Source organism: Varanus komodoensis, unplaced genomic scaffold (genome assembly GCF_004798865.1).
Source record: "Varanus komodoensis strain SLA01 unplaced genomic scaffold, ASM479886v1 scaffold20_1, whole genome shotgun sequence".
NCBI classification, from domain to species: domain Eukaryota; kingdom Metazoa; phylum Chordata; class Lepidosauria; order Squamata; family Varanidae; genus Varanus; species Varanus komodoensis.
The window spans coordinates 12,370,820-12,398,099 of record NW_025335587.1 but is presented as its reverse complement, the minus strand read 5'-3'; the positions used below and the strand labels follow the sequence as shown (position 1 = coordinate 12,398,099).

General features: G+C 48.9%; 1 protein-coding gene across 1 annotated transcript; it reads right to left on the bottom strand.

Annotated features, from left to right (window-relative positions):
• Nucleotides 1-3,132: 3,132 nt before the first annotated feature.
• Nucleotides 3,133-27,280, bottom strand: SH2B2 (SH2B adaptor protein 2). Its single transcript, XM_044430359.1, has 8 exons — nt 26,426-27,280; nt 18,059-18,160; nt 15,063-15,154; nt 12,450-12,544; nt 11,904-12,089; nt 10,523-10,716; nt 9,198-9,369; nt 3,133-7,050 (listed from the first exon to the last, which is right to left on the bottom strand). The coding sequence occupies exons 1-8, from the start codon at nt 27,278-27,280 to the stop codon at nt 6,734-6,736; spliced, it is 2,013 nt and encodes a 670-aa protein (XP_044286294.1). The 3' UTR covers nt 3,133-6,733.

Below are 27,280 nucleotides of genomic sequence, written 5' to 3'. Positions count from 1 at the left end.
TGGTGCAAAATAGAGCTGCCAGGTTGCTGACGGGGACGGGGCGTTATGCTCACATGACTCCAGTCCTCCATCAGCTTCACTGGCTTCCCATTGAAGCCCGGGCCCAATTCAAGGTGTTGATTATGACCTACAAAGCCCTAAACGGCTTGGGTCCTGGCTACCTGAACGAGCGCTTACGTCCGTATATGCCCGACCGCCCTTTGAGATCTGCGGGAGAGTCCCTTCTCCGGGAACCCTCCATGAAAGAAATTAGGAGAGTAAGTACCCGGAGGAGGGCTTTCTCTGCGGTGGCGCCCAACCTATGGAATTCACTCCCCAAAGAGGTCCGCCTGGCACCGTCGTTACTGGTTTTTCGGCGCCAGGTAAAGACCTTTTTATTTAAACATCATTTCAATTGTTAAAACATATGATCTGGCCTGGGCAACTTCTTCTTCCTTCTCTTTCTCCTCCTATATTTTTATTTTATACTGATAATTTTAATTTTGTATTTGTAAATCAATGTATTTTTTGTATTGTTATATTTAATGGTAATTTATTATGTACTATTGTATTTCAATGTATTTTATCATGTTGTAAGCCGCCCCGAGGTTTCGGCAAGGGGCGGCATAGAAATGTTATAATAATAATAATAATAATAATAATTATGGGTTACACAACCACTGTTAAGCCCAGCATGGGGCTACCTAGCTAAAATTGAGCCCATTGGCAGCGCATGGTTGCGCCCAAGTCAGTCATACTCTGCCCCATGGTTTGAAAGTGCCAGCTAAGCAAAGCAGCTCCTGCAGTATCCTTTCTGGCAGAGGACTGCAGGAATTTGCAGACTGAGAACGCACCTTGCTCACAAACACCCAGCCTCCTGCCATACCTAGCTATAAACACAGTTCAGGCAGTCAGAAACACGAGCAAATTAAATCGAGGGAACAAACAAGAAGCTGAAGGACACCAACAGTCCATCAGGTTTTTGTTCTGTTTTTGTTTTAAGACAAGGACTTTCTGCAGTCAGACTATGGCAAGCTACGAAACAGAATCCTGGAATAGTGGAGCTGGAAGGATTAAAGCAGCCTGGAGAGAGAGCTGTCCAGCCACCCCTTGAATGCCTCCAGGGTGGGAGAGCCAGCCACCTCCCTAGGTCGTGGGTGCCATGACTCACCCTAACAGTCGGGAAGTTTTTCTTCTTGTTCAGTCAGAGTTTGGCTTCCTGCAGTTTAAGCCCTTTATTCCATGTCCTGCATTCAGGAATGATGGAGAAGAGATCCTGGCCTTCGTTCCTCTTTGTGACAGGCTTCCAAGTATTTGAGAACCGCTACCCTCTCCCCCCTCAGGCTAAACATGCCCAGTTCTTCCAGACTCTTCTCACAGAGCTTAGTTTCCAGTCCCCTGGTCCACCTTTGTTGTCCTCCGCTGAACTTTTCCCAGCTAGTCTGCATCCTTCTTTGTTAAGTAGCTGAACACAATGTCATGGTTGTCTGTGAATGGTACAAAAAGCTTTGGCTATTTGGCAGTATAGAAATGAATCAGATCAATAAACACAAGTTCAGTGATAATACTTTCGATAAAGGAAGTAGCTCAGCAATTGAAGAAAAACTGCCAAATGCACCACGCTTGCCACTCCAATCCAAAGCTTTCACGAGATGGTCATCTTGCCATTAACGAAAGGTTTTGCAGTCAAAAGGACCAGAAAAAGAAGACTTTTAAGCAGATTGGCCTATTTATGAAATGTTCACATCCACGTCGGTCCATGAGAGTAAAGCGGTATGAAAATATTGACAGGATAATTGTTACTAGAATATTAATAGTTATTAATGGGCAGTCACAGGATGGGCAGCAAGCATTTAGGGATTTTCTTCAGGGTGAAAGTTGTGCTAAACAGAAGTTACATGCAGAGCGGAGGGATGATTTGCATGAGCAGAAAACCCCACGTTGGGTCGCAGCATAAGATCATGAACATAGATCTAACTCCTAAAGCAGAAACATTTTTCATAACTCATCCATGTAACTGGGCCCCAAACACTGCAAAATACCAGGTAGAACATCTGTCCAATAACATGGATTAGCTGTATGCATTTTGCTCTGGATGGTTTTCAAACATTTTGTGGCAACAACCAAACATCTTTTCAATGCTTTTAAATGCTATAGGGATTCTATTTAACGTCAGTCCACATCATTCTGGGATTCCTGTAGGAGAAACTGACCAATTATAAACACAGAAGATGTTTATGATTCCAAAATCCCTTTCCAGCCTGTGCTGCTAACCAAATAAGGAAAAAATAATATTTTCTGGCATGTGTTTCTGCATTTACATTTCAATATACATACATATAATCTGGCATTAGTTTCTGCCATCTGAACCCCTGAATACCTCCCGATACCTTTCCAGAGCCAGTCCAGCAGCAGCAAAGGCCCTTGCCTTGTGGGTTGAGGGTGGCCACTTGTGAGACGTGTCCTCTCTTTTTGCATGAAGCCATTTGCAAACCATTTGCATGTGCTAATTTAGCAGCCTAAGAGACCAATGCAGGAAAACACTGTAATTGAAATGGAGATAAGGAACTTGTCACCACCTTCAACCCAGACTTGAGCTGGACAGCCCTTAAGGGCAGAGGTTTGGCTCTCTAAGCTTGGTACCCTCCAGGCTGGCGAAGGCCACAGCAGAGGACGTCTCCAAATCGAGGACTGTCCTCTGTAGAAAAGGACACACAGCTACTCTCTGCTGCCCTCGGATAGAGTGGAGGGTTCTGTCCAGTGCTGGAAGTCATGATTCAGCAATTGAAATTTAAAATTAAGGTCTCCAACAGCTGAAGATTAGAATGCATGCTATTTTGCAAAATGATCTACAGATCACACCTACCATAGATCACCTGAAACATCTTTGCTCACCATCTCACCATTATGGGACACAGTTCCAAGCTTTTCTGGGGGGGAAGAGAGGGAAAAACTGCTCAATCCACGGAAGCCACTAGCAGCGACTTGGCTACAAAGTAAGCTCAGCAAATTCTGCCTTAATTTTCCCAGCAACACCAAGAAATTATTCTAGCATTTCCAACACACTAGCTTGTTCAAGGCCGTCTTTATTGCCCACTCCATCCCCCAAAAAAGAAAGAGAGAAGAAAGCCAGAACACAATTTTCCAGCTCTTTTACAAGTTCATTTTGTAAATAAAATTAATTTATTCTACAGCACATGAAAACTTTTTCACATTTCTTAAAAAATCGTATTTACAAATAAACATTCTTGTTTGCAGCTCCTCCTGGGTTCCCTTTCCTCCTCTCTTCCGATTGGCACAGAAGAAATCAGTACAGATAGCAGTGAATCCCACATCCTTCCTGTCCACCTGACAATTCCTCATGGAGGAAGAGAAGAGTCTCCATCAAAGCAAATGACCATGGCTCTCTGGGCATCTCTGGGCACCTTCTTCTCCAGGGGAAAATGGAAAAAAGGTCTGTATTCAAAGGCTCACAGTATTCAAAGGTGATGCCCACATTGCTAAGGTTCTTCACACCCCTGGACAATGAGGTTGCAAGTCCAGCCTTTGCTCTGAAAGTCAGAGAAATTCACTTCAAAGAACAACAATGTGCCAAGACACAAATCACAGGAGTCTTTAAAAGGTAGAGGTGACCCAGCCCACTGCTCCCATTTGGCAAGGGACAGAGGCCACAGCCTTCCAGGTTTCCCTCTGATCTTTTCCAAGGCCAGAACCATCCCACAGACACATCGCATGGATTCAGTTCAGATCTCCACCCCAGAATGAAAAAGAAAACTTTGGGAGCCATACGAGATGGCTTTGCATTCTGGCTTGAGCATCCTCTGTTTGAGGCTGCGGCTCGTAAAATACTGACGGGAATGGACATTGACCAGCTGGGGCAAGCGAAGCTGAAACCTGGGCTCTCAGCTAATTTCACACAAACAATAATCTTTGCCACCGTTGGAAAGCTCTTTCCATGCTACATCGGTATTGAAATTAGCATTGTACCCTCAATAGGAAAGTTTTAGGTGGTTTACCTTAACATGGTAACCTTTCTGGTGTTAAGTTCATCACTGTGTTTGATTGCATTATATCTTTGCCTTTCCTCCTTATGTTGCAATACTCTCATTATTGGCCATGTTTGAGAAAAGCTTATCCTGGTTGCCTCAAAGAAGTCTGGATTCACGAGCCAGTAACAAACTCGATGTATAAATGCCATCCAAGGCTTTCAGTATTGAGTTTGTTTTTTCCTTGACAAACGGGAAGAAGAACGAAGCAAAAGCCAACACGTTTTGTGCAACATCTTGTTCACAGTCAAGCAGGGCAAGCCAGTAATTCTAGCTTGTGTGAACACTCTCAGAGAGTCACGGGGACCTTATTTTCCCTTCGCAATAAATTTCACAGGGGCACCCTATTAAGACTGCACCATATTAAGACTGGCTCCAGCGCACTTACGCAGTCCAGACTAACCGAAGTGCCGTAGGCCTCATTGGTTCTCCTCTAAATACGGAGTAGACTAGATCCAACCCATGGTCTGAAAGTATCCATTGACTATCTCTCTTACATGCTTCAAGAGTACATTGTCAAACTGATCAACAAGCTAAGTTAGGGCAAGATACCTTGTGTCTCCAGAAGTGGGCACCCCTAGTCTGAGCCTAAAACTGGAAGCTATGGGCAGCTTCTACCAGTTCTGGGTCTGCCACTGTAGTGGCATTTTAGCCAATGGCCGGTTCGCCTGAGCATTGTTCCTCACTGGAGGAAGCATTGCTGTTAAGACTGCCAGAATGAACGGCTAAGCAAGCGGCTCATCTTAAAATCGCATCTCTTGAATCCCCAGGTATCTTGTGAACAAGTAACAGAGACGCAGGCTTCCATGCAAATCAAGGCCACTAAGCGTAGTGGAAATTACTTCCAAGTAAACATGCGCAGGATGGCACCGGTCGTGTTCTGAATTTAATATAGTTTTGTGGTTTCGCTGCAGTTTCAGTATTACATACTGGGGCTACAGTAGCAAATGTTGACTCCCTGCCATTTCGTCTCTGACCTCCCACACAGGACAAGAGATTCACACCCATTCTGGGTTTACACAGAATGTATAAAGGCATCAACGGATGTTTGGGGTGAGCGTTCTGCTCCTCTGGCCTAAGATTTGTAGGTTAAATATGGATTTTGAGAGAGCTGGCGGCAGAGTGTTTTGCAAAATAAGATGTAATTTCTCCATTTCCCCCACCTCTCCCAAATTTAGTTTCTGGCACCGGAGAGACCTTGATAGTAAATGGCTGTTTGAACACAGAGCTCTGTAACGATTTCTATGTAAATCAATCAGGACATATCAGCAAGCTAGACAGTTGCAGGTTTATTAAGTGCAGGCTGCTTCTCTCCGTCTTTTTGCTACAGGAAGGTTTCACGCCCTTATTATCAAGAACCTCAAAGATTCTTTGAAGATAGGAGGGAGGAATATTCTGCAGCTCACACCTCGCCAGATTCCCATGCATGTGCACCACTGTTCAACTCGCTAGAACCTATGTTCCACAATGGAATGGAATTCTGCACTGCAGCCAAAGGATGCATGGCATTCTTCTTTGAAGGAAATGACCAGTTATAGAAAGAGGTAATCATACAACACTGAAAAACACCCTTCTAAGTACCTAGTACTGGAGAAATTACATGCAACAGCAAAAGGCTGCTGGAATGAGGAAGAAAATAAATTCTTTCAGACCACAGGTGATTAACTCCTGAGACGGTGCATCTCACAGGTGAGAAGCTGTCCCATCTCAACATGGTGGTGACTGGCAACACGTCATATAGAAACTGGCCCGCTGCCATCAGTCAGCTGAACCCTGTGCACCTACTTTCAGTCCCATGCGGCTTTGCGGTGCTGCCCAAGGACATGAGATCCCCTCTCCGTCCCAAAGTCAATCTGAAGCATCTGGAGAGCTTGGATTCTCCTTCCATCGCCACTCATTTTGCCGGAGGAAGAGTTACAAGGAACGCAGAGACAGCGCTGGGTTGTGTTTTTGGAGGCTGGTTGTGTGTGTGGTGCATGTACAGCTCCCGGCGATGTGGGCTTGGCTCATCTGGGCCGTGAAAGGCAGCAGCTGCTGCCTGCCCTCGGAGAACTGTTAGCTTTCCTATTACTGGGCCTCTGCTCTGACGACAAGTCAGAAAACTTCCCATGTGCTTTTTTATTCTACACAGCTGTATTTCAGATTCAATGCACTGTGGTCGAAAGGTTTGAGTGTGGACGGGTGAGGGACCAATGCAAGGAAGCGGTCCTTTGCTAGCACCCCCAGCTTTGGCCATCAACACACAAAACGGCACCCTGGTGACCCAGAAGCATGTTCAGTTCTAGCAGCGAGCAGAGATTCCAGCCCAATGCACTTTCCTTCCATCGCCGTTCCCTGCTTCCAGCTGAACGAGGCCATTCTGATGTTGAAAAATGACAAGCAAAGAGGCTCAGGAGGAAGGCACCCCCACAATCCGGCTCCCCGCGAGCCAGGCGTGTGCAGCCATTGCGTTCCCCACCCAGACCAGATGTCAGGAAAAGGAAGAGCCACCATCGGTCTACACTGTGCTAGGAAAAGAGGGCGAGCAACTCACGGCCGGCTGGAGATCAGGGTGCTACACCAACGTCCAAGGGGCCACAGAACACCAAGTGCGGAAGCAGCCAACGAGGAGGGGGGAGCTCGACGGGCTCGCCACCCTCCACACCCACAAGCCGCTTCTCCAAAGGGAGAGACATGCCGGACCACCGAGAACCATTCCCCCAGTGTGGTCAGTAGAAAGAATACTGATTTTCCACCGCTCTGGTTCTGTTGCGCGAGCCCTCGCTGTCGTGGTAATCCTCCGCCCCGACAGCGGAGGAATCGAAGAGGCGCTCGGTGCTGGTGCTTCGGCTCTGGGCACTGAGGGTCCCCTCCGTCCGGTGATAGTGTGAATGGCTGGTTGAGGAAGACGAGGAGGAGGTCGTGCCCTCAGAGGGCGAGGCAGGCTGGAAGGTGACCGGGACAAAGCTGGAAAAGTAGTGTTGAGACTGGAGGTCATTTCGGCATGTGGGTTGTTGGGAGGCCACCGCCGGGGATGGGTTGACCTCTGGAACAGAGACACAGACACAGAGCGAGTCAGAAGGGGCCTCCCAGGCCATCTAGTCTGACCCCGGCTCCAGCCGGCTCCACTCATGACATGCCTCCCATGTGCATGTCCGATCTGTCCTTGAACACCCTCACCGATGGGGCCTCAACCACCTCCCATGGAAGCCCATTCCACTCGGGGTCCTAACCATCAGGAAGTAGTTCCTGGCATCCACCCTAAATCTTGGTTCCCTGAGCTTGGCTCCATTGGAACACGTCCTGCCCTCCACCGCAGGGGAAAAAAGGTCATGACCCACCCCTGCATGGCACCCCCTCATGTACCTGTATGTCACTAACAGGTCCCGTCTGAGTCTCCTCTTCTCCAGGCTGAAAAGACCCAGTTCCCTCAGTCTCGCCTCATACCCCATCCCCTGCAAACTGGCCAGCAACCTTGTGGCCCTACGCTGCACTGACTCTAACCCGGCTATATCCTTTCTGTAATGGGGGGCCCAAAACTGAGCACAATACTCCAACTGCGGGTGCATCAGAGTCGTGTAGAGTGGTAGTAATACGTCTCTCGATCTCAAAGCCACGCTTCTGGCTATGCAACCAAGGGTGGCGTTCGCCCTCTTGGCCACCGCATCACACTGCTGACTCATGTTTAGCCTGCAGTCAACCAGCACCCCGGGGTCCCTTTCACAAGTGCTGCTCTCCAGCCACTTGTCCCCTAACCTGTATTTGTGACACCCATTCCTCTGCCCCAAGTGCAAGACCTTGCACTTATCCACACTGAACACCATCCTGTTGTCTCCTGCCCACTTCCACAGTCTGTCCAAATCCTTCTGGATCCGGAGTAGCTGCTCCTCAGTTGTAGAAACAGGAAAGGAGCAGGCTTGAAACTAGCCGATCTGACGGCCTTCGCATTCTGCAGCCATCTTAGCCGTCAGATACCTTCCTGAGATTTGGCTCCTGCATGCTATTTTGCTGTTTTTACTTGTGTGGTTTTTCTTGCTTTAAGAGCATGGGTATTTTCTGTGGGTCTCCTTAAGGAACGGGTTGATTAATGGGCTAGCAGACAAACCTAACAGAAGCTCAGTAAGGACTACATTCTTTCTCTTTGCTGGCGCCACTCTGCAAAGCGGCGAGCAAACAAAGGGAGCTCGGTAAACAATAAAGCTAGTGATACTCAGCCCGGCCCAGCTCAGCAGAGCTTCTTTCTCAGTAAGCAAAAGGGGATGTTGCTGTTTATTTCATATCCGCTTTTCCCCAGAAAAGGCAGCTCTTGTGCAACATTCAGGCCCATAAAGGAAGCAAAACAAAGCCCTAAAACCGATGAACACAACAATCACTGAAGGCAATAAAGTGGAAATCAGAGGGACAGTCAGTTCAATTCAGCCAAAGCGACTGGTGCCGTTTGGAAAACATCGATAGTGTCGGTGGCTTGTCTCAAGCCATGTTTAGTCTGGAGAGCGGATGCTATGAAGGAAGGGCACCAAGCAGGCCAAGTAAGATGCCAAATCCAAGCACACTTTCTTGCCTGCGTGGGTTGTACATTCAAGTCACAGGTAAGATGAAACCTGTGTAAGGTACACTAAGAGCTGGAACCAGGGGATATAGCAGGAGCAGGTGGCCCTTGCAGCGAAGATTGATCCTGGTGTCCTTGCCAGGCCAAATTTATCTTTAAAAAAAGTTGCCCACCCCCCTGGCTTGCAGAATCGGTGGAGCTCATGGAAGTAGCCAAGGCTACTCCCGGAAGCTTGGCATGGTAGCCAGACAATCCCTTTGCAGGCCAATGACATTCTGGCCACTCAAGGATGACTTCCATCCCATCTTCTGCCTCCAGCTCTTTCACTCTTTGTCCATCTACTTCAGGGACCAACTAGTTTGGAAGACTCTCTTTTGACTGGAGGGGCCCTGGAAGATAAACTGATCGCAGCACAAAAGCAATTTAAAAAATGGATTTTTAGTTTAGATCCGAGCTAAGAAATGGCTGAGTCAATGGATGGAGAGATCCCTTCTAACAATCTCTCACTCAAATTAGCTTCACAGCAAGATGGATTGCATTTAGCAACCTATGCAATGCATCAGCTACACTTGACGTAGCTGTCCTCCCTTGAGCCAGAGGGACCATCACCACCAGCAAGCAGCAAAAATGGAAACGCAACCTACCGGGCAACGGCCGCTGTGCCACCACGTAGCTGCGGAGCGTGATGTCGGCAGAGCCCCCCGACTCCAGGGGGATGGGGTGCATGTGGAAATGCCGCAGCATGTCAAAGATCGTCTGGAACCAGAGATGCTGTACGTGGCACTGGCCATTCTCATTCAGGGAGAGCCGCAGGTGCTGCAGAAAGCAGAAATAAACACGGGGCGGCAGGTGAGAAAGGGCGCTTTTTTGCAGAATACTCCAGAAGTGAGTCTGGATGGATAACATACGAGAAGGGCCACCCGAAGCCCCCTTTTGTCCAGAGTGGGACGCACCAATCTTTTGCTAGGCAACCAAGACCCTTCCGTGGGCAGTGCAACCCAACCTAGAGATGTGAGGAAACGGTAAAAGGTCCAGCAGAGACCGAATGGCACACCAGGGAAGTCCAGAAATCCCAGGATTCTGAAGTGCTCGGGGAGGCTGGAGGGTCAGGGGAGCACAAGCAGCAGAACCGTCCAGCTTCCCTGCATTTATTTCCTCAGCCTCTCCAGGTGACCCCCTGCTGCCAGCGTGGCGCCGTGGCTAAGAGCGTGGGGCTGGGACTCAGGGGACCCAGGTTCGAGTCCCCGCTCAGCCACGCAGCCAACTCCATGACTTAGGGCCAGGCACAGACTCTCAGCCCAGCCGACCTCACAGGGTTGTCGCTCTGAGGATAAGCCTGATGCTAGGAGGGGGAGAATGATGTAAGTCACTCTGAGCTCTTTAAAAAGAAAAAAAATAAAATAAAAGGGAAAGGGAGGGGGATATACATTTAATTAATAAATAAAGCCAGCCATCGTTTGATAGTTTCTGAGGTTTTGTGGGTTTTCCCCTATTCTAAACGGATCAGACCTCTTTGAAGGCTGAGTTACTAGCTGTGAGAGCTTTAGACTAGAAGAGGGTCTCCCACACTCTGCCCATAAGGGCAAATTTGCCCCCTCTGCGGGAGAAGAGGCACAGAGGCAAAAAGCCCTCTTCACCAAAGTCAGCAGGGGAGGACAAAGCTCCCCCACCACAAAAAAGTCCTTTAGGCCAACAGGAGCCTTGGCAAGGGGGGGCGGCTGCCCCCCAACCTCCAGAGGATTTTCAGCAGGGGAGTGTTTCCCATCCCTATTGAAGCTGACAAAACATTTGCAGCATTGGCTTTAAAAGGAAAGCTGAAAAAGAGCTGGGAAAGGCAGCGGGGCGGGAACCCATCCCTAAACAACACCGTTTCCTGGGGCCACATGCTCTTTGGTGGCATGGTGGTCCCCCACCCCCGTTTTCCTGCTTTTCCTTGCCCCATGCAAATGCCTAGGAAATGGGCACGCACCTTGGCTTTCCCCTGGAAGTTGAAGGTCAGGACATACTCCCCGGGCCGCGTCTCGCTCTGACGGATGACGAACAGTCCGTGGTTCCTGGCTCCTCCATGCAACACCAGCTGAGCAGCTTTGACCCGGGACAGAGTCCCGTGGAACCAAGGGAAGTCCAGGAGGTTGGTCTCCGCTTCCATCTCACTTTCCTCCCCTGTCCAAGTTGGAAAGAAATGAGCGGTAAACATTTGCCCTAAATTCAGAACTATTGCAAGAAAACCTGGCTAAGGAAAGGGCTAGGAATCTTAGCAACCCTCCTTCCACACACACACCGCCTCTCATTATTATTATGATTAAATGCCTGTGTTCACCCAGAAGTATTTACCACTGGGTTCCGCAGGCTGTACTTCCAGGGAAGCGGGTACAGGACTGGAGTTTTCCTGTATTTCCATGCAGGAACTGCACCCATACTGACCCCTCAGCAAAGGAAGTGCGTCTGTCTAATTCTAATCCGTGCATTTAGCCCTTTCGTTGCTCCACATCCACCAGCGAACAAGAACTAAGCAGGCCTTCTTGGTCGTGGCCCCCACCCTCTGGAACACTTTCCCACGTGTGGTCCAAGAGGTGGAAACGGGCGAGCTGCAAGCATCTCTGACTCGTAATCAGTCAAGATACTCCTTATGCTGTGCAGGATTTGAGTTATCTATTGTTTTCTGCTGCCTTTGTATTGGCTTCTATATTATATTCTATGTGTCTTTTAGACAAACAGCCTAGAGATCCTGGGATGCCCAAGCAGCAGAGAAGCAGTGTAAATAAATTCACGGGACACCATTTTTAGAAGGAAATAAATTCATGCAGCGCACCGTCTTTCAGAAGTGCACTTAACAAAATAGGTCTGAATCTGTGCATTTCAGTCTGGAATATGAATTAGGGACACGGGCTGCCTAATATTGGGATTATTTGTCTCTCCGGACCTCACTTCACAGGTGCTCTGGCTTTCCCCTACTTCAGAAGAAGAATCCCCTTTGCTGAGTTGCGCTTTGCCTCCTCACCAGGCAAACCGGCTTCCTACTTCAACATACGCTCCGCAGGCCTATTGGCCCGAAACAGTGGGAAGTACCCTGAGATTGCCGTGGAAAATGGGAGGACCTGCAAGATCCTCGAGCTGAACTGACTGCTGTTGACGCCAGGGCTTCAACACGGTCCAGAGGTACAAGGCACTCATAATGGAGCCAGTGCTTTCGGCCTTCAGTGGCTGGAAGGGTAGGGAAGATTGTCTTTCCCACCGTTTAAAGCTGCAAAGTGGGGCAACGGGCAGGAACATCCCCTGAACTGAGAGCAAAATTCCTGCCTCCAAATCTTCAGGAAGGCAAGAGACATTTCTGCAAGGGACTACGGCACCTGAGGTGTGGCTCCCAGTCGCGGAGGACTCCAACGTCCGCAGAAAGTTCTCCAGTGGCACATGAGCTCTGTGCTCTCCGGCGGAGTCCCTGATCCTGCCCTGTGGAGCTGTGACAACAGTGACTGGATTTGGGGTGGTGTCTGGAGCAGAAGAGTCAGCACATCTGTCCTGAAACCGGGACACATCTGGAAGAGAATCGCACCATTAAAGAAAAGCGCCCAAATGCTCCAAGAGTCTCATTTCTTTCCCTGCACAGTCTCATTCTTGTCTCTTTTACTGTTTTGCCTGTGTCTGAAACCCTGCAAAACCCTGATATATTTCTTTGACCTGAAATGAGAGCACAATGGAAGAACACATTTCGGGCAGCAGCAGAATCTTATCAAATTGCCATAAGTTCTGCTAAAAAGGGGGGTGCCCGGTCTCCAGCTGCAGAGATTAAACCAAGCCATGCCCTCTTGCTCATGCATGGCTATCTGCGATCTGAGCATACGGGAAAGCGGATCTAATTTCTTATGCGTCAGATCTGAAATAAGAACCCTCCTTACCATCAGCCAGGAACTCGCAGCTACAGGACGAAACTCTGCTTGGCAGGCAGACCCTTTGGCCGCAGGAGGTTAGCTCAATATCATCACCGCTGTCCCTGGAGTGGGGAAAAGAGCAGCCTGTCAGCCCCAGGAGCTTCCCTGGCCGACCCCCTACAGCGGGGGCCCCCAAGCCTTTTGGACAGGGGCCAGCCTGTGGTCCTGGCGAGCCCAAGCCCATCTCAGAGCGCACGTGCGCGGGAGGCAGGCGACGGCAGCGGTGAGGGCCCATCCGTCCCGCGGGCCGTCGTTCGAGGACCCACGCCCGACAGGCCATGTCCGTGTGCGAGAGGAAAGGGTGGAGCCGCCCTTCATCGATGCGAGAAGCGCCGGCCACTAAACAAGAATGCAGTGTGTGCCTCGCAGGACCAGCCGCACCTGGACCCATGCCTTGTTCCGCACAACCAGCCAGTGCGGGCAGGCAGCCCCCTCGCTGGCCCCCCAACAACAGATGCGCTTGAGGCGGGAGACCCCTGAAAACAGCGGCTTCATTCTGGCTTAATCTGGAGAGTCCTGTGAGATCAGACGGCAGAAGGTCCCCACAAGCGGATGCCCTCCCGGTTTCCTGGAAGTAGGAGTCCCCGGATATTCTACTTCCCACACTCACTGGGGTGTTCAAACATGGGGGTTCAGTTTGCTTCATGGCTCATAGCCCTGGCTAGACTTCTCCATCTGGATTTGTCTGATATCCTTCCAAAGCCTTCTAGCTTGGAGCTCAGCCCATGTCCTTGGATGGCTGAGCCTGCGGTGGGGAATTCCTTTCAGGGTGTGAGCCCCTCAGGGTGCCTGTAAAGCTGCAAATGGGCTAATTTTGGCTGTCTGGCCCAGAGTCCGGATGGGAAAGGAAGGAGACTGGAACGCTCTCAGAAGCCCTTGGTCTCCTTTCCTCCCTGCCCCCCAGAGCTCCCCCCGGACCCCTTCTCTGAGCTCCAGCTTACAGCTTGGAGAAATATCGTGGTTCTTTCTGAACCTACCACAAGTGGGCAGGGAGGGATCTGAGTGTGGATCCCAAGCTCTGAGGTCAAAACCCTTTTCTGGCCTCAGAGCTAGGAATCTGAAGATTCGCAGATCCATGGCTCCCAAAGAACTGGACGCTGCCTGAAGCATATAACAGAAAAGCAGCATTAATCCTAACGTGCAACAGGGACAAGGGGAAAGGCTAAAAAATGGATGGGCAGTTGTTAAAAAGTTGGAAATCGTGTCCTTTCTTCTTTCTCAGAATGAAATCATCAAACAAGCATTTTTTTTCCAGGATGGATGAAAACTGGGCAGAAAACCGTCCTGAGAAAACCGTCTGCACGAATCAATGCTCTGATTCACAGTTCAACACGTTGATTCATTACCTCCTGCGTATCGGCCGCTGCTGGAGAGATGCCTCTGAATCAGGCACGGCTGGTTAATTGCCAAAGGAGAGACGCCAAGAACTGCCAGCCCTCAGAGAAAAGGGTAACCCGTGGAAAAGCAAAAGCTTTGTCTGATAGCCGATTATTCTTAATTTTACAGACTCTTGAGCATCCACAGGGATTGATCAGAAAGCCAGGCCCTCTTACATCTCTGAATTTCAGCAACGTTCTCCCATCCCCACTGGCATGGCAACATGGAGAGCATCAAGACCTTCCCCTTTTAGATTAATAATTGTTACTCATTATGTGCAAACTCGGTCAACACTGGCTTGTTTAAAATGTAGGTACGGATGCGGCATCTTCAAACCCAGCAGCAACAGAAGCTGTATGCTAAATAGGAAGAAATGAGGGAAAGTTCTTTGACTGTGGCAAAAGGGACACACAGACAGAAGGAACTGGGAGAGCAGCCCGGCCCCTCTGTGGTGGTGCTGGGGGGGGGGGGGGGGGGGCGTTTCCCATGTCCACTTGCCGGATCTCCCAACATGGCACCAAGAACAAGACCTCTTAACACCCGTCTTTGTTCTCAGGAAGGTCTCTTTGGCAGCACGCAGTATTTTGGACTTCAGTTCCCATCAGTGCCTGACATATTTGCCCTCCTGCCCCTTGAGATCAGCAGCAGAGGCCCTCCTCCGGGAGCCCTCTGTAAGAGATATCAGGAAGCAACGTACCCGGAGGAGGGCCTTCTCTGCGGTGGCGCCCCATCTGTGGAATGAGCTCCCCAGAGAGGTCTGCCTGGCGCCGTCATTATTTGTTTTTCGGCGCCAGGCCAAGACTTTTTATTCAAACAGTATTTTAATAATGTTTAATATTTATATATTTTAATTGTGCAGCCAGTGAGTTTCCAGGTTTTAATTGTAATGGTCTTATTTATTTATTTCTGTGAGCCGTCCGGAGGCTATGTAGCAAGAGGACGGCATATAAAAACTTTAAATAAATAAATAAACTTGGACAAGGCTCAGGAATGCTGGGCGTTGTACTCCCAAGCTCCTGCAGGGCACCATGTTGGAGTGGTGGAGGAGACTGACCTAAGGCACCCTGGTGCCAAACCCCAGAATATCCCTGGTTGGTTGGCAGTCCAGTGTCTCAGATACCCGCTTTTATGCACTGAGGTTTCCTGGGGGGCAGAGAGAACCCCCAATCTGCATGCCGGACCTTGGGGGTCATTCCATCTTACCCAGGATCTATGCAGTCTTGGATATCGGCCACCCAAGAGTGTTTTTGCAACGAGTCGATGGTTTCCAAGATATACTCTGCGCCATTTTCGACCTAGAAAAGTAACAGGAAATTTAGGATACCTTAGCACAAAAGACGCCTACATTTCTCTACATTTCGGCAGCCCTACATGCAAACACACAGAGGGGGGCGAAAGGAACCTACCAGATCTCTGATTCAGCCCCGGAAGGGTGTGCGGTAATACAGTATTTCCCAGGTCCAAGAACAAAGCACCTTTCTTTCACCAAAGACCACCTTTCTGTGTATCCTACAAAATGGCTGTTCCTAACCCAGCACCTTCCAGATGTGGTATTCCCTGGCAGGCACAGCTGGTGGCTGCCAGGTTGGGGCACATGCAAGAGAGCTGAGGATGGCAGAGGCTGAAACTGGAATCAGCCACCAGCTGTTTTTGTGAGTAATTACATTAAAAGTAAGTGATTTTTTAAAAAAGTATATCATCTGCTCAGGAACACCTTTTTAGTAGATTCAAAGTTCTCTTAAATCAATGAATCAAGGCAATTCAAATCAACGGAAAGTTACAGCACTTCTACAGACTATACAAAGGTTGAGAGTGGGAAGTTGAATTCTTCTTCCAGCCCTGCTGGAGGACTTATTTTCTTCTGCCCTCCTCATCCTGTTTTCCTTTTGTGCTGTGTACTTTTAGAATGCAAGTCTGCAGGCAGGGACTATCTTTTATTGATCTTATACATAGCTGTTCTGGAAGCTTTCTTGAATGTGGAGTGCAATAAAATACTTTGAATAAATAAAAAGAAATGGAGAAAAACAAAGGCAAGCAGGGTTCAAGATCCAAGGTACAAATCAGGGAAAGGAAGCAAGAGGAAAGGCAAAGCCTTAGCGCTCAAGGCAAACTGGTGGGACTAGGGAACAGTGCAGAACGCCGTCTCTCAGCCTTGCACAAATAATTTACACCCCCAAAGTTTAGCAAAAAAGACCATCTTAACCCAGCACAGAAAAGATGGCAAGGTTGACACCAAGGCAGGCCTCACTTTCAGCCCTGCCCACCTTGCAGGGGTGTTGTTGTGAGGATACGACTAAGAGGGGGAGAAAAATTACGTAAGCCTCAAAAGGCAAAAAGGCAGGATATAAATATACTAAATAAAGAAAATCCATATCTTGTATTATATTTAATGAGCTGTTGTAAATTGTCCTCAGATCTTCGGCTATAGGGCATACAAAGTGATAATGCAGAAATAAAATAAAGATCACCTGGTCAGAAACTGAAAGCATCATTAGGTTCTTGGCCCATTGCATTATTGACAGTGGAAGGACAAAAGGCCAAATGTTGGAATATTAGTCTTTCCGCTGTCAAAAGGGAGGAGAAGATCCAAGCCCTGTGCTAGCAAACTATGATGCTTTATTTTTATGAGTTTATAATATATTTTTGCTTGGTTTTGTTTTCATTTAATAGGACTTGGTTGCAATTAATTAAAAACTAAACAATACAAGGGCATCACTTCTCCTGAATTTCACCCCATCCAAAGGCCATTTCAGCAAGAAGTCGGGGGAGGAAGAGACGTGAAAAGGATCTCGTCTCGTTGTACTCTCCCAGCTCTACTGCAGAAGTGCTCTCTAAAAATTCTGACGGTTGGAATAATATTTTCGTATCTTGTAAGCTCCCAAAAGATAGAAACAAATAACATGCAGCAAAACAAAAACAGGCCCCCGGAGAATTCCAAGCACTAAGCGAATGGCAGAGCTTGCACAAAAGCTGCTTTATCCTCCCCGAGAGAGTTTGGATGGAAGTTTGTGTAAGTTTAATTTGTGCAGAGGGGCCGGTCGGTAAATGACATCAAGGGGAGAACACTTTAATATTATGATTACATGACATTCCCATCCCTCTTTCTTCTGAAAAAGTAGAACCAACGGCAGCATCTGGAGTTTTGCTCCTCTCCACCTGATCCACACAACAACCCTGTGAGGTAGGTCGGGCTGAGATTCACTGACTGGCCCAAAACCACCCAGTGAATTTCCTGGCTGAGAGGGGCTCAGAGCTCAAATCAGCGCTCCAGCCACTAGACCAAACACCTGCATTTGTCTGACATTGCCTAGGAAGGCATGGGCTTTTCTGATACGCAGCTCACAGGCCCTGGACAGCTCTCTGATCTCGGAGCAGAGAATCAGAGCCCCAGCCCCATCCCCTGCTCCCTTGAGCTGGTGCAGAGAGGACTGTACCACTTGTGCAAGGAGGACTGCCTCCACCACTCCTTCCACTCTACTGGAAGTCTGTAAGCCTCTGATTTCAAACAGGAATGCTCAAAGGCGGCACCCTAAATTTGGCTGTAGAATTTAGAAACATGAGAATTTAACTTCTCTCTCTTTTTAAGCAAGTTTCTTGTCCTTATGGTCACGAAATTAGGATTCCCCCAGCTAACTGCCAGACCCTTTCATACCTGAAAACGTTTTCCAGCACACATACCTTCCCGCACCTGGGAAACCAGCAAGTGATCCTTCTCCTTGCCATATTACACAAGGAGTCGATACTCGCACACATACGGCGGGTGGGGAAGAGACCCATTCCTCACATTCCATCGGTAACCTAAACTAGCACGGCCAAGGAAAAGTTTACTGTGTGATTTGGGGGCAAGCCAAGGCTTGGGTTGAAATCTGTTTGTCTTGAACTAGAACAGAGCCTTGCTTTAAAGTCTCTGCGAAACCCAGAATGGCTGGAAAGGGCACAATTATTTCAGTTCGATCCGCTCACACAATTTTATTCAGACATTGTCTGCTAGTCATTTTTCCTGTTGGTGGGAGACAGGAGAGCAAAGCAAAATGGGGACCTAACGGACTAGCTCCTTGAGTGAATGGCATCCAAGAGGGTTTCTGACATTCTGTGCCAGGCAGCAAAAAACCTTGAGTTTGTCGCAATATTAGCTGCTGAGAGGCACAGTTCTGAAGACACAACATTATTCGGGCACTTTGCTGACAAGGTCACCTTACCTTCAGCACGAAGGTGTTATCCCGGTCCAACATTTCCAATGGCATGGTCGTACGCACCTCAATGATGGCTGAAAGAGGGATGCTAACCTTCGCTTTGGAAGCCTGGAAGCCAAAGTGAAAAGAACGGATGGATGGATGGATGGAGGAAGCTGAGTAGAAATAACATTTTTCTCCGGAGCTGGCCAAAACATTTGGGAATTGTGGGTTTAATAACTGCGCAGTCTGATACAAAAATCTGCCTTCTTGTTAAGCTTTTCTATCAGCCTGTACAATGATTGAAATATGATTTTCCTCATGTTCTCTGGTTCCATCAAAATCTTTTAATTAAAGCATAGCGCCCAGTGGGAGACAGAGGAAGTTAATTTTCATATCTCCACACACCGTTCTATTCCGGCTGAAGCAATAACATTCATTTCTCCTCTTTTTTTTAATGTCAATAAGGGTCTTTCCAGAGAAACAGAATTTCATTTTTAAGGTCCCCTGTTTTAAAAAGGTGCTGAGGATGGACCAAAGAACATGGAAGGGGAAGCCAAAGCATTTGGCAAAAAGGACAAAGGCGGCACCTTAAAAAGGCGAGGTGCTGGCCAACACTTTTTCTGTGTAATCTCACCAGAATAACTGGACTGGTCCACACCGTGCACGTCTACTGGTCTCTCTGGTCTGAAAGGGGCTTGCAGAGAGAGGCTTCCAGTAGATCGTCCCCATGAACAACAGAGAAAACCCACGTGCATTTCCAACAACAACTCGGTCTTTCCAGACCAGCTTTTGGTTCCCAACAGCCACCAAGCTCACATTGGAGACATGAACCCCTGGCTCTCCCCGCTCATGCTCCCCGGCAAGCACAGGCACATGGTTTGTGAGACTGGAAGAAATATACAGGGGGTGCCAAAAACATATACACAGTTTAAGAGATGTTATCCATGTATTATTTTTCAAAGTTGAATTGAATCATGGTAGCAATGTGTAGTGTGACGTCCGCGCCAACAATGGCGTTAATCAGACGAATGCCAGCATCACCACACAACAGTGGTTAACACCGTTTTTTCCTCCCTTAAAATGTGCATCCATTTTTGGCGCCCTCTGTATGCGCAACATGGCGAAAGGCTTTCTCCTCCATGAGCAGATCTGCTAAAGCCATCCCAGCCGGCAGCCACCTTAGACAAGCGGATCCAATTCTGCCTGGGGAAAGAGGACTTCCCGTAGATTGTCCCAAATCATCCGATGTTCAGCTTTATTGGGTGACCCCTTTGAGGTTCTAGTGTCACGAGAAGGACCCTCCACTTTCCATATGCCACACATCATTTTGCATTGTTCTATCATGTCTCCCCTTCCTCGTGTTTTTGCTAAGCAAGCCAACAGCAAATGTTGCAAGCCTTTCCTTGCAGGAGCTGCTCCAACCCCTTGGTCACCCGGGGAGCCGCTTCCGACACCCTTCCCAGTTCCTTTAAGAGCCGCAACGACTTTAGAACTGCATGCAGGAATCCAAAGAAGCTGCGCCACAAATTAGAGGAAGGTAGAGGTGGGAACCTCGGGTCTATGAGCCAAAAATGGCCCACCTGGCCTTCCCGTCTGACCCACCAGCTCCCTTTCCATGTTCTGCCCTCCCTCCCAAGGGGGAAATACTCTTCCCTCCAATCTGGACAAAATAATATAAACAGGGGAAATGCAAATACATAAAAAAATAACCCAAAGGCTGCAAAACTATATAAGCAATATGGCAGTCAGCAAGAACAGAATCCATTGAAAAAAGGTGGGAAATTGAAGGTCGCTAAACACTGGCACCGGGAAACCCTCTCTGGGAAGCAGCAACTGGGGCCTTGCATGGAGAAGACCCTCCTCGCTGAGGGAGGGAGGGAGGGAGGGAGGCAGTCCTTCAGCTGTCCTGGACAGGGGCTTCAGTGCTCGAAAGCACCACTTTGGATGGAACACAGGAACATCCTGCGAGCCAGTGCAGGAGAGGTCAAACGGCCATGATACCATCCTACTTTGGGCACTTCCCGAGGAGGCACGGCTCACTGGAGAAGACGATCCTACTCGGGAAAGTCGAAGGCAGAAGAAGAAAAGGAAAGTCATGGAAAGAAGCACAGGAGTCGAACACAGAGGGTCCCCAAGCTTGGTAAAAGGGACTCCATGTCCCAGAAGCAATTTGAGCCTCTGATCACCAAGACAGGTCAGGAGCATCCAGGCTCTTCAACCAGAAATCGCTCTTGATAGTCGTAAACATTCAGTACCTTTACAGTCCGCAATCTTATTCTACAGACTTGCTCAAGCATGTCAAGCTTGATGCCTTTTGTATGTTTCCTGTTTTTCGGCAAACACATGTGAAGTTGAGAGGCAGTGAAATAAAATGTGATTTAAAAGAACCTGTCTTTCACTTTCCTCTGCCTATCTCAGAGAATTCAGACATCAAGCGGAGAGGAAATGCAATAATTAACCTCCAGAGCTAATGTCAATAGCCAAGCTACATCTTATTCCCGCCCTTTCATTAATTCCCAGCAAGTTCACAACACACATACATTGCCTGAACATTGGAGCGGGGTTTCATCCCTGCTAAATGCTGGGTTTGGACAGCATGATCTTGTTGAAGATTGCTGAAATGTGGGTTATTGTGCTGTCTGAACCTGGCAGTGTTAACAAGGTTTGCTAACCACAAACAACCCATGAAGAAAACCCATCACTTGTTGCTGGGTTGTGAACTGTGGCTTGTCCACCAATGGATTCAAAAAACATGAAAAACCACAATTCCACAAAAACAGCGCACACTCAACTTGAATCCAGGTTGTCTAAACCCAGTCAGAGTTTATCTCCCCGAAGCACAGAAAAACGTTCCCAGTTCAGAAAGTGGTAAAAGAAAAGCTTCAATCCTCTGTATGCTCTGATTAGGGGAAGTCCATTCTGTACTAAGGGGGACTGCAGGTGGCGCAGTGGTTTAAACTGCTGGGCTGGTAGATCGAAAGGTAGCTGGTTCGAATCCGCAGACAGGGAGAGTTCCCGTTGCTCCATCCCAGCTCCTGCCAACCTTGCAGTTCGAAAGCATGCAAATACAAGTAGATAAAAAGGCACCACTTCGGTGGGCAGGTAACAGCGTTCCGTGCACTTTGGTGTTTAGTCATGCTGGCCCCGTGACCACGGAGACTGTCTGCCAGTCAGGAAATGGAGATGAGCACTGCCCCCGAGACTCAAGCATGACTGGATGTATCGTCAAGGGGAAACCTTTACCTTTACCTTTATTCTGTACTAATCAGGGCCCTCTTTGTGCTGGCACCCTGATTTTTCAATGCCAGGTCAAAACTTGCTTGCCCAGGCATTTTAACGTCATTGTATTCAGCTGGCTTGTTTTATGCAGCCTCTGAATTCTTTTAATTATTTCATATGATTAGTTATATTCAGGTTCATTGTTTACCACCCTGGTACTCTGATGATGAACAGTAGTCTAAAAACATGTAAGAGAGAAATGAAAGCCCAGCCACTCTTTCCCTAAGGATAAATTAATTAAATTTGTGTGTTTCAAGAGAATTCTTCAGCAAAAGGATCCCTCAGAATTCCCAGATGCTGTTCTGAACTCTGCTTCTAACTCGGATCTGCAATATTGAATTCCAACTAACGTTTGAAAGCTTCAGATCCTTAACTAGCCTTGACAAGGATAAATTAAACACATTGGGAACATGAATCTATTGGGAATTAAACACCATGGGTGCCTGTCTGATTTTTGTTTGGGTTCTGCAACTCTTTTCAATCTTCCTCATTTTGGGGGTCTTTTCATAAATTAAGCACTAGCTTAAACTGCCTGGAGAAGCTTGTTCCCCTTGGAGATGAGAGAAAAGGTTAGAAGGGAGTGAATAGAAACCCGAACCCTTGGCTGTTTGGCGACAACTTGCAGGTGCGCTAAAAGCGCCTCACTGGGATGGGATTTTCCACCCACGCTCAGCGGGTGTGAATTCCTTCCCTTCGGCTTGGCTTTCGAGAGCGGCGTGGCACGAGGAGGGGTTTTACTTTTACGTAAGATGACATTTGGGGCTACAATTTTGGAACCGCTCACGGCCGCTGTGCATTTTGCACCCAGCAGCCACTACACCTGCCAGCGGGAGTGCCGACAAATCCATGCACTTCAAAAAAGGAAACACACTCTGCCACTCGGCACCGCGAGACCCTGAGGCTGCAGCAAGCAGGCTCCAAGCGCATAATGCAGGAAGCGGCCCAAAACCGAGAGAGATCACTGTGTGTGCCTTTATTTTATTTACCGAAACAGAACATTTGTCTTCTTCTTTTGACAGCTGTCCTGATACACACATAATTACCGTATTTTTCGCTCTATAAGACGCACTTCCCCCCCCCCCCAAAAGTAAGGGGAAATGTCTGTGCGTCTTATAGAGCGAATGTGTGTGTGCCCGACACCCAGGACGCTGCAGGCTGCCTGCACCCCGTGGCACCACCTGGCCGGCACGCGCTCGGCGAGCCCTGCTCCGCCCCCCCCCCCCGGCACAGGTGAGAGCTGTTAATCACAGGTTGGTGTGTGTTTTCAAATGGCAACCCATCTTTTAATGAAGCCCATGGGGAAGCGATGGGAAATGTGCCTGTGATTATCAGGAAGCTTTCCATGGATACCTCCTCTAAAAACTAGGTGCGTCTTATGGTCAGGTGCATCTTATAGAGCGAAAAATACAGTAGCTGGCAGTGACTTTCCAGGGTCTCAGACAGAAACGAGCCCTGCCAGAGAAGCTGTCCCAAGATTAAATTCTGAGGTGACTCTGCACTTGATCAGGTGTTTCCCACAAAGGGCGCCTTGCTCTGGGAATGGCCAGCTGCCCTTGAAAACGGTCTGGATATTTCAGCTGGTACAGAACAAAGCTGCCGGGCTGCTGATGGGGATCGGTCATTATTCTCATATAACGCTGGGCCTCCACCAGCTCCACTGGCTTCCAGTTGAAGTCTGGGCCCAATTCAAGGTGCTGTTTTTGACCTATCAAGCCCTAAATGGCTTGGGGCCAGGATACCTGAAGGAACGTCTCCTTCCTTACATGCCCTCACACCCCTTAAGATCTATGGGAGAAGCCCTGCTCCGGGAACCCTCTCTAGAAGAGGCAAAAAGGTCATCAACTCGGAGCAGGGCCTTCTCTGGGGTGGCGCCCAGACTCTGGCATGCACCCCCCAGAGAGGTACGCCTGGAGAGCTTATACTATTTTCGGGGCCAGGCCAAAACCTTTTTATTTGAATGGTATTTTAAAATCAACAACTTTTAACGTTCAGTCAGTTTTGTTTTGTGATTTACTGTTTTGTTTTATATATTATTCTGTTTCAATTTATTTATTAGAAATTGTTGTTGTTTTAATGGCTCTTTTAAATATTGTAAGCCGTCCTGAGATTTTTATATAACAGGACGGCATACAAAAGCTTTCAACAAATAAATAAAAAATAAGTCTGATCCAAGAAAGCCCCTTGCTTTGGTTTACCGGAGGTTTGGAAGTCTTGCTGTGGAAGACATGGGAGAGCTGTCCCCCTCTGCATGACCAGGGACTGCCCGGAAGGTCCTTGTTGGAGGTGCAACTGTTCTTTCTCCACTAGAAAAGTGGTCTCCCTGGGGGCCGCCATCCAAGCAGGGTCCCCAGCGGGGAGGGAGGGAGATCCTCACACGTGGGTTGCTCCCTACCCTGCCTCCCCAAAGCAGTTTTCGCTGGAGTGCACTTTCCCCCTTCCCAAATCCCCTTCTGCGTTCGCCTCGGGAGCCTTCCCCTGACTGCCACCTCTGAGGGAGGCAGCTTGGGTGGTGGCAACAGGGGGCCGGGCCTTTTCGGTGGTGGCTCCACCCGTTCTGGAACAAGCACCTCACTGAGACCCGCCTGGCACCAACTTGACTATCTTTTCGGTGCCAGGTAAAGACTGTAAACTACTGCAGGGCATTTAATTAGTTTCTGGAACCTGTTGGTTTTTAGACAGGGTTTAATAGGGTTTTCTCAAATTATGTTCTTTTTCTGTTTCTATTTGTGTATTGTTAACTTCATGCTGTTTTAATATGTTTTAATGGTGTATTATATGTGTGTGTGTGTGCACGTGCGTGTGTAAATATGCTGTTGTGAACCACCCAGAGAGCACTGACTTGGCTGCTGGGCAGTATAGAAAATTAATTAATTAATTAATTAATTAAAGATGCATACTAACGCCCTGACAGCTGCCAAGCTCTGAAGTGGCTCTGAAGCTTTGGGACCAGGCTGGTCTGGGGAAGAGATGCTTCAGTGGGACATCTCCGAGAGAAGGAGAAGGGCACAACCCAAGATTTACCTAGGCTGGTCCCGTAACAAACCATGATTCAAGCTACATCCGAACACAGCCAACGAATGCTTCCTGCACATGCGTCGCGCCACCAGTTCCAGGAGGGGAGCCCTCACCAGTGTCCAGCCCTTTTCAAAAGACAAAAATTGCAGGGACACAAAAACTGTAGTGAAGCCAGCGTGAGGCTGTAGTGAAGAGCACAGGGCTGGGACCAAGGTGATCCGGGTTCGAGTCCCCACGTGGCCAGGGGGCCCACTGAGTGACTTTGGGCCAGCCACAGACACTCAGCCCAACCTACCTCACAGGGTTGTTGTTGTGGGGATAAGATTGAGTGCGAGAGAATGATGTAAGCTGCTTTCAGTTTGTTGTAAGCAAAAAGTGTGAAATAAATCTACTAAAACATAAATCTACTAAATATTGTAAGCTGCCCGGAGACTCCATTAGGAGCAGAGGCGTGGCATATAAATGCAAAAATAAACAAACAAGCAAATAAATAAATAAAACAAATAAATAAAGCAGGGCTTTCTTGGAGAAGGCACCCTTACTGGATGGCAACCTGCCAAGCTACACCCTAAATTACCAGTGGAACTTGAGCAAAATTTGTTAAGCTCACAAACATCTTTCCACAGAAAAAGGAATGCATTTTAAACCCATCCAATATGTTTCCAGCAAGCTTAGAATAAAGGCGATTCTACGTGTTTTATTAACTTTTCGATCTTCATGACATTTCTGATGCTTTCCTATTTTCCCTGCTGTCAAACAATTCTCACCATGTCAAATATCAGGGGAAAAACCAGTTTATGCTCGTCAGAAAGACCGACCTGCAGGGTCACAGAGCAAAGGGAGAAAACACCACGCGGTGCACGGAGCCTCCGGTGACACAGGTAGGGCTTGCATGGCCGTGTGTGTGGGTTGCGAAAGAACCAAACCCTCGCCATATCGTCAAACTCCAGGTGGCTCAGTCAACCCTTCCCTATTTCTGAATGCACCGACATCCGGAGGAGACACGCACCAAAGCACCCAGGCCCGAACTTCGCAGATGACGACGAGGAAGCCGCCAAGACTAAACATGAGAGATCGCGGTCCTGAACTCTGAAACAGATGCTTTTTATAGGATTGCAGGCCCTGCCTCTTGCCCTGGGGTGGGAGGTGGGCAGCTCCTCCGAGAACGTGGGATCCTGCTGCACCGAGGAACCCCTAAGAGCCAAAGATGGACCCCGGAGCAACTTTGCCAGGCCTGACATCTCAAGTCACATGCAGTGTTTTTCCTGAATTTAAGGAGAAAAAAAGAGACAACGGGCTGTGTGTTTGTGTGCAAGAGACGGCCCCCAAATTCAGATTCCAACTTAGGTTTAGCAATTCATGCTGTAATGCCAGGCACAGCCAATTAATTGCTGCAACATGTTTACACGGAGTTTCCCTTGCAGCATTCCCTGGGAAGGACCCCAGTTGTGGAAAAAGCCGTCTGTTGTGGAACAACGGCTGCAGGAAACGACTTATGCTACCTTCACCCAGGTAAGCACTGCACATGTATCAGGTTTGCAGAATCCTTCCCTCTGGCATTCTCGGCCTGGTCTCAGAAAACAAGCCGGGCCAAGCCGAAATCCCTGAATGCAGAACTCGGACCCTTCTTCTGCGTCACATGTAACAGTGCGGACAAAACCCACTGCACCTGATGTGGAAGAGGGGCGCTGCTTGCACAGCAGTTCTGGGGGCCTCGCCAGGATCTTGGAAGCACGGCTGTGACAAAACTGACGGCTACCTGGGAAGCTGAGCTCAGGGAATCTGATGGATTCCCAGCCCCAAAACAGATCCCGCACACAACCCTGGCTTGCATAGCTGTGACATGACGCACTGAAGTCGGCGCAGGTCATTGCAAGCCCCAGGGCGCATGGAGGAAGGCCCTGGATGTCCGGAAGCATCAGGCCTGTATCATTCCCGTCTGTGCAGATGCAAAAACCATGGATTCCCCAGTTCTGGAGAAAGTGCGCATTTTGCTCCCCTGCCGGCTTCTCTAAAGCTACGAACGGAATATTGCTATAAGGGAATACTGAATGGGAATACTGAATAGTGAAGGGAATACGAATGGAATATTGCTACCTTAGGAGGTACATAGAACTCTAGAAGGAATCGCTCTCCCTCCATCTTCACAGCTTTCCTCAGCAGCAAACGGCACTTCTGCCACTGAGAGCCGCCCACGCAGTTCGTATCGTCAGCAACCATGTATCGGAGTGTTCCCTCTCTCTGGATGTCCACCAGATCCACCTTGGGCGACTGCCCCTTGGAAAGCCAGAGCTTGTGAGTCCATTTCTCCCTGGAGTCACCGTGCGCCTTGCTCCCGGGACAGTATTCCCGATCGGACCGCCGGCTCTGGGTGCCTTCTGCTCCTGGCTCCGGGGAGGACCGCCTGTGCCACATCTCCTTCATGCCATCCACCACACACAGGCTCATGTTGCGCAAGGAGAAGCCCTTCTTGAACTTGGGCTTGGAGGTAGCGTGGACGGAGACGTCTTCCGAGCTCCGGGACTGGCCGTACGAGGAGACCTTCCGCACCTGGAGCTGCTGCGACTGGCCGAGGTGCCTGCTGGCGGGGACCGGGTTGTCCATGCTGTCCAGCGACTCGGAGGAGGTCTGTTCTTTCCTGGGCAGGAGGTCCTGCCCATAAGGCATGTGGCAGTTTTGAAGCCCGACAAAAGGCACGATGTTGTATTTGGCGGGGGCGTTCGACACAAACACTCTGTTGACCTCCAGGCTGAAGATGTCCAAGAAGTTGGCGGCGAAGCGGTGGGAGAACGAGGTCTCTGCCCCGGGGGTGTCGTAGTGCGGGTTCTCCTTCAGGAACTGGCAGAACTTCTGGGCAAAGTCCACGGCAGCGGCCTGCGCATGCAGCTCGCAGAATTCCCTCCAGTCGGGAAGCTGGGAGGGGGGTTCTTGGCAAAAGGCCTGCCCATTCAT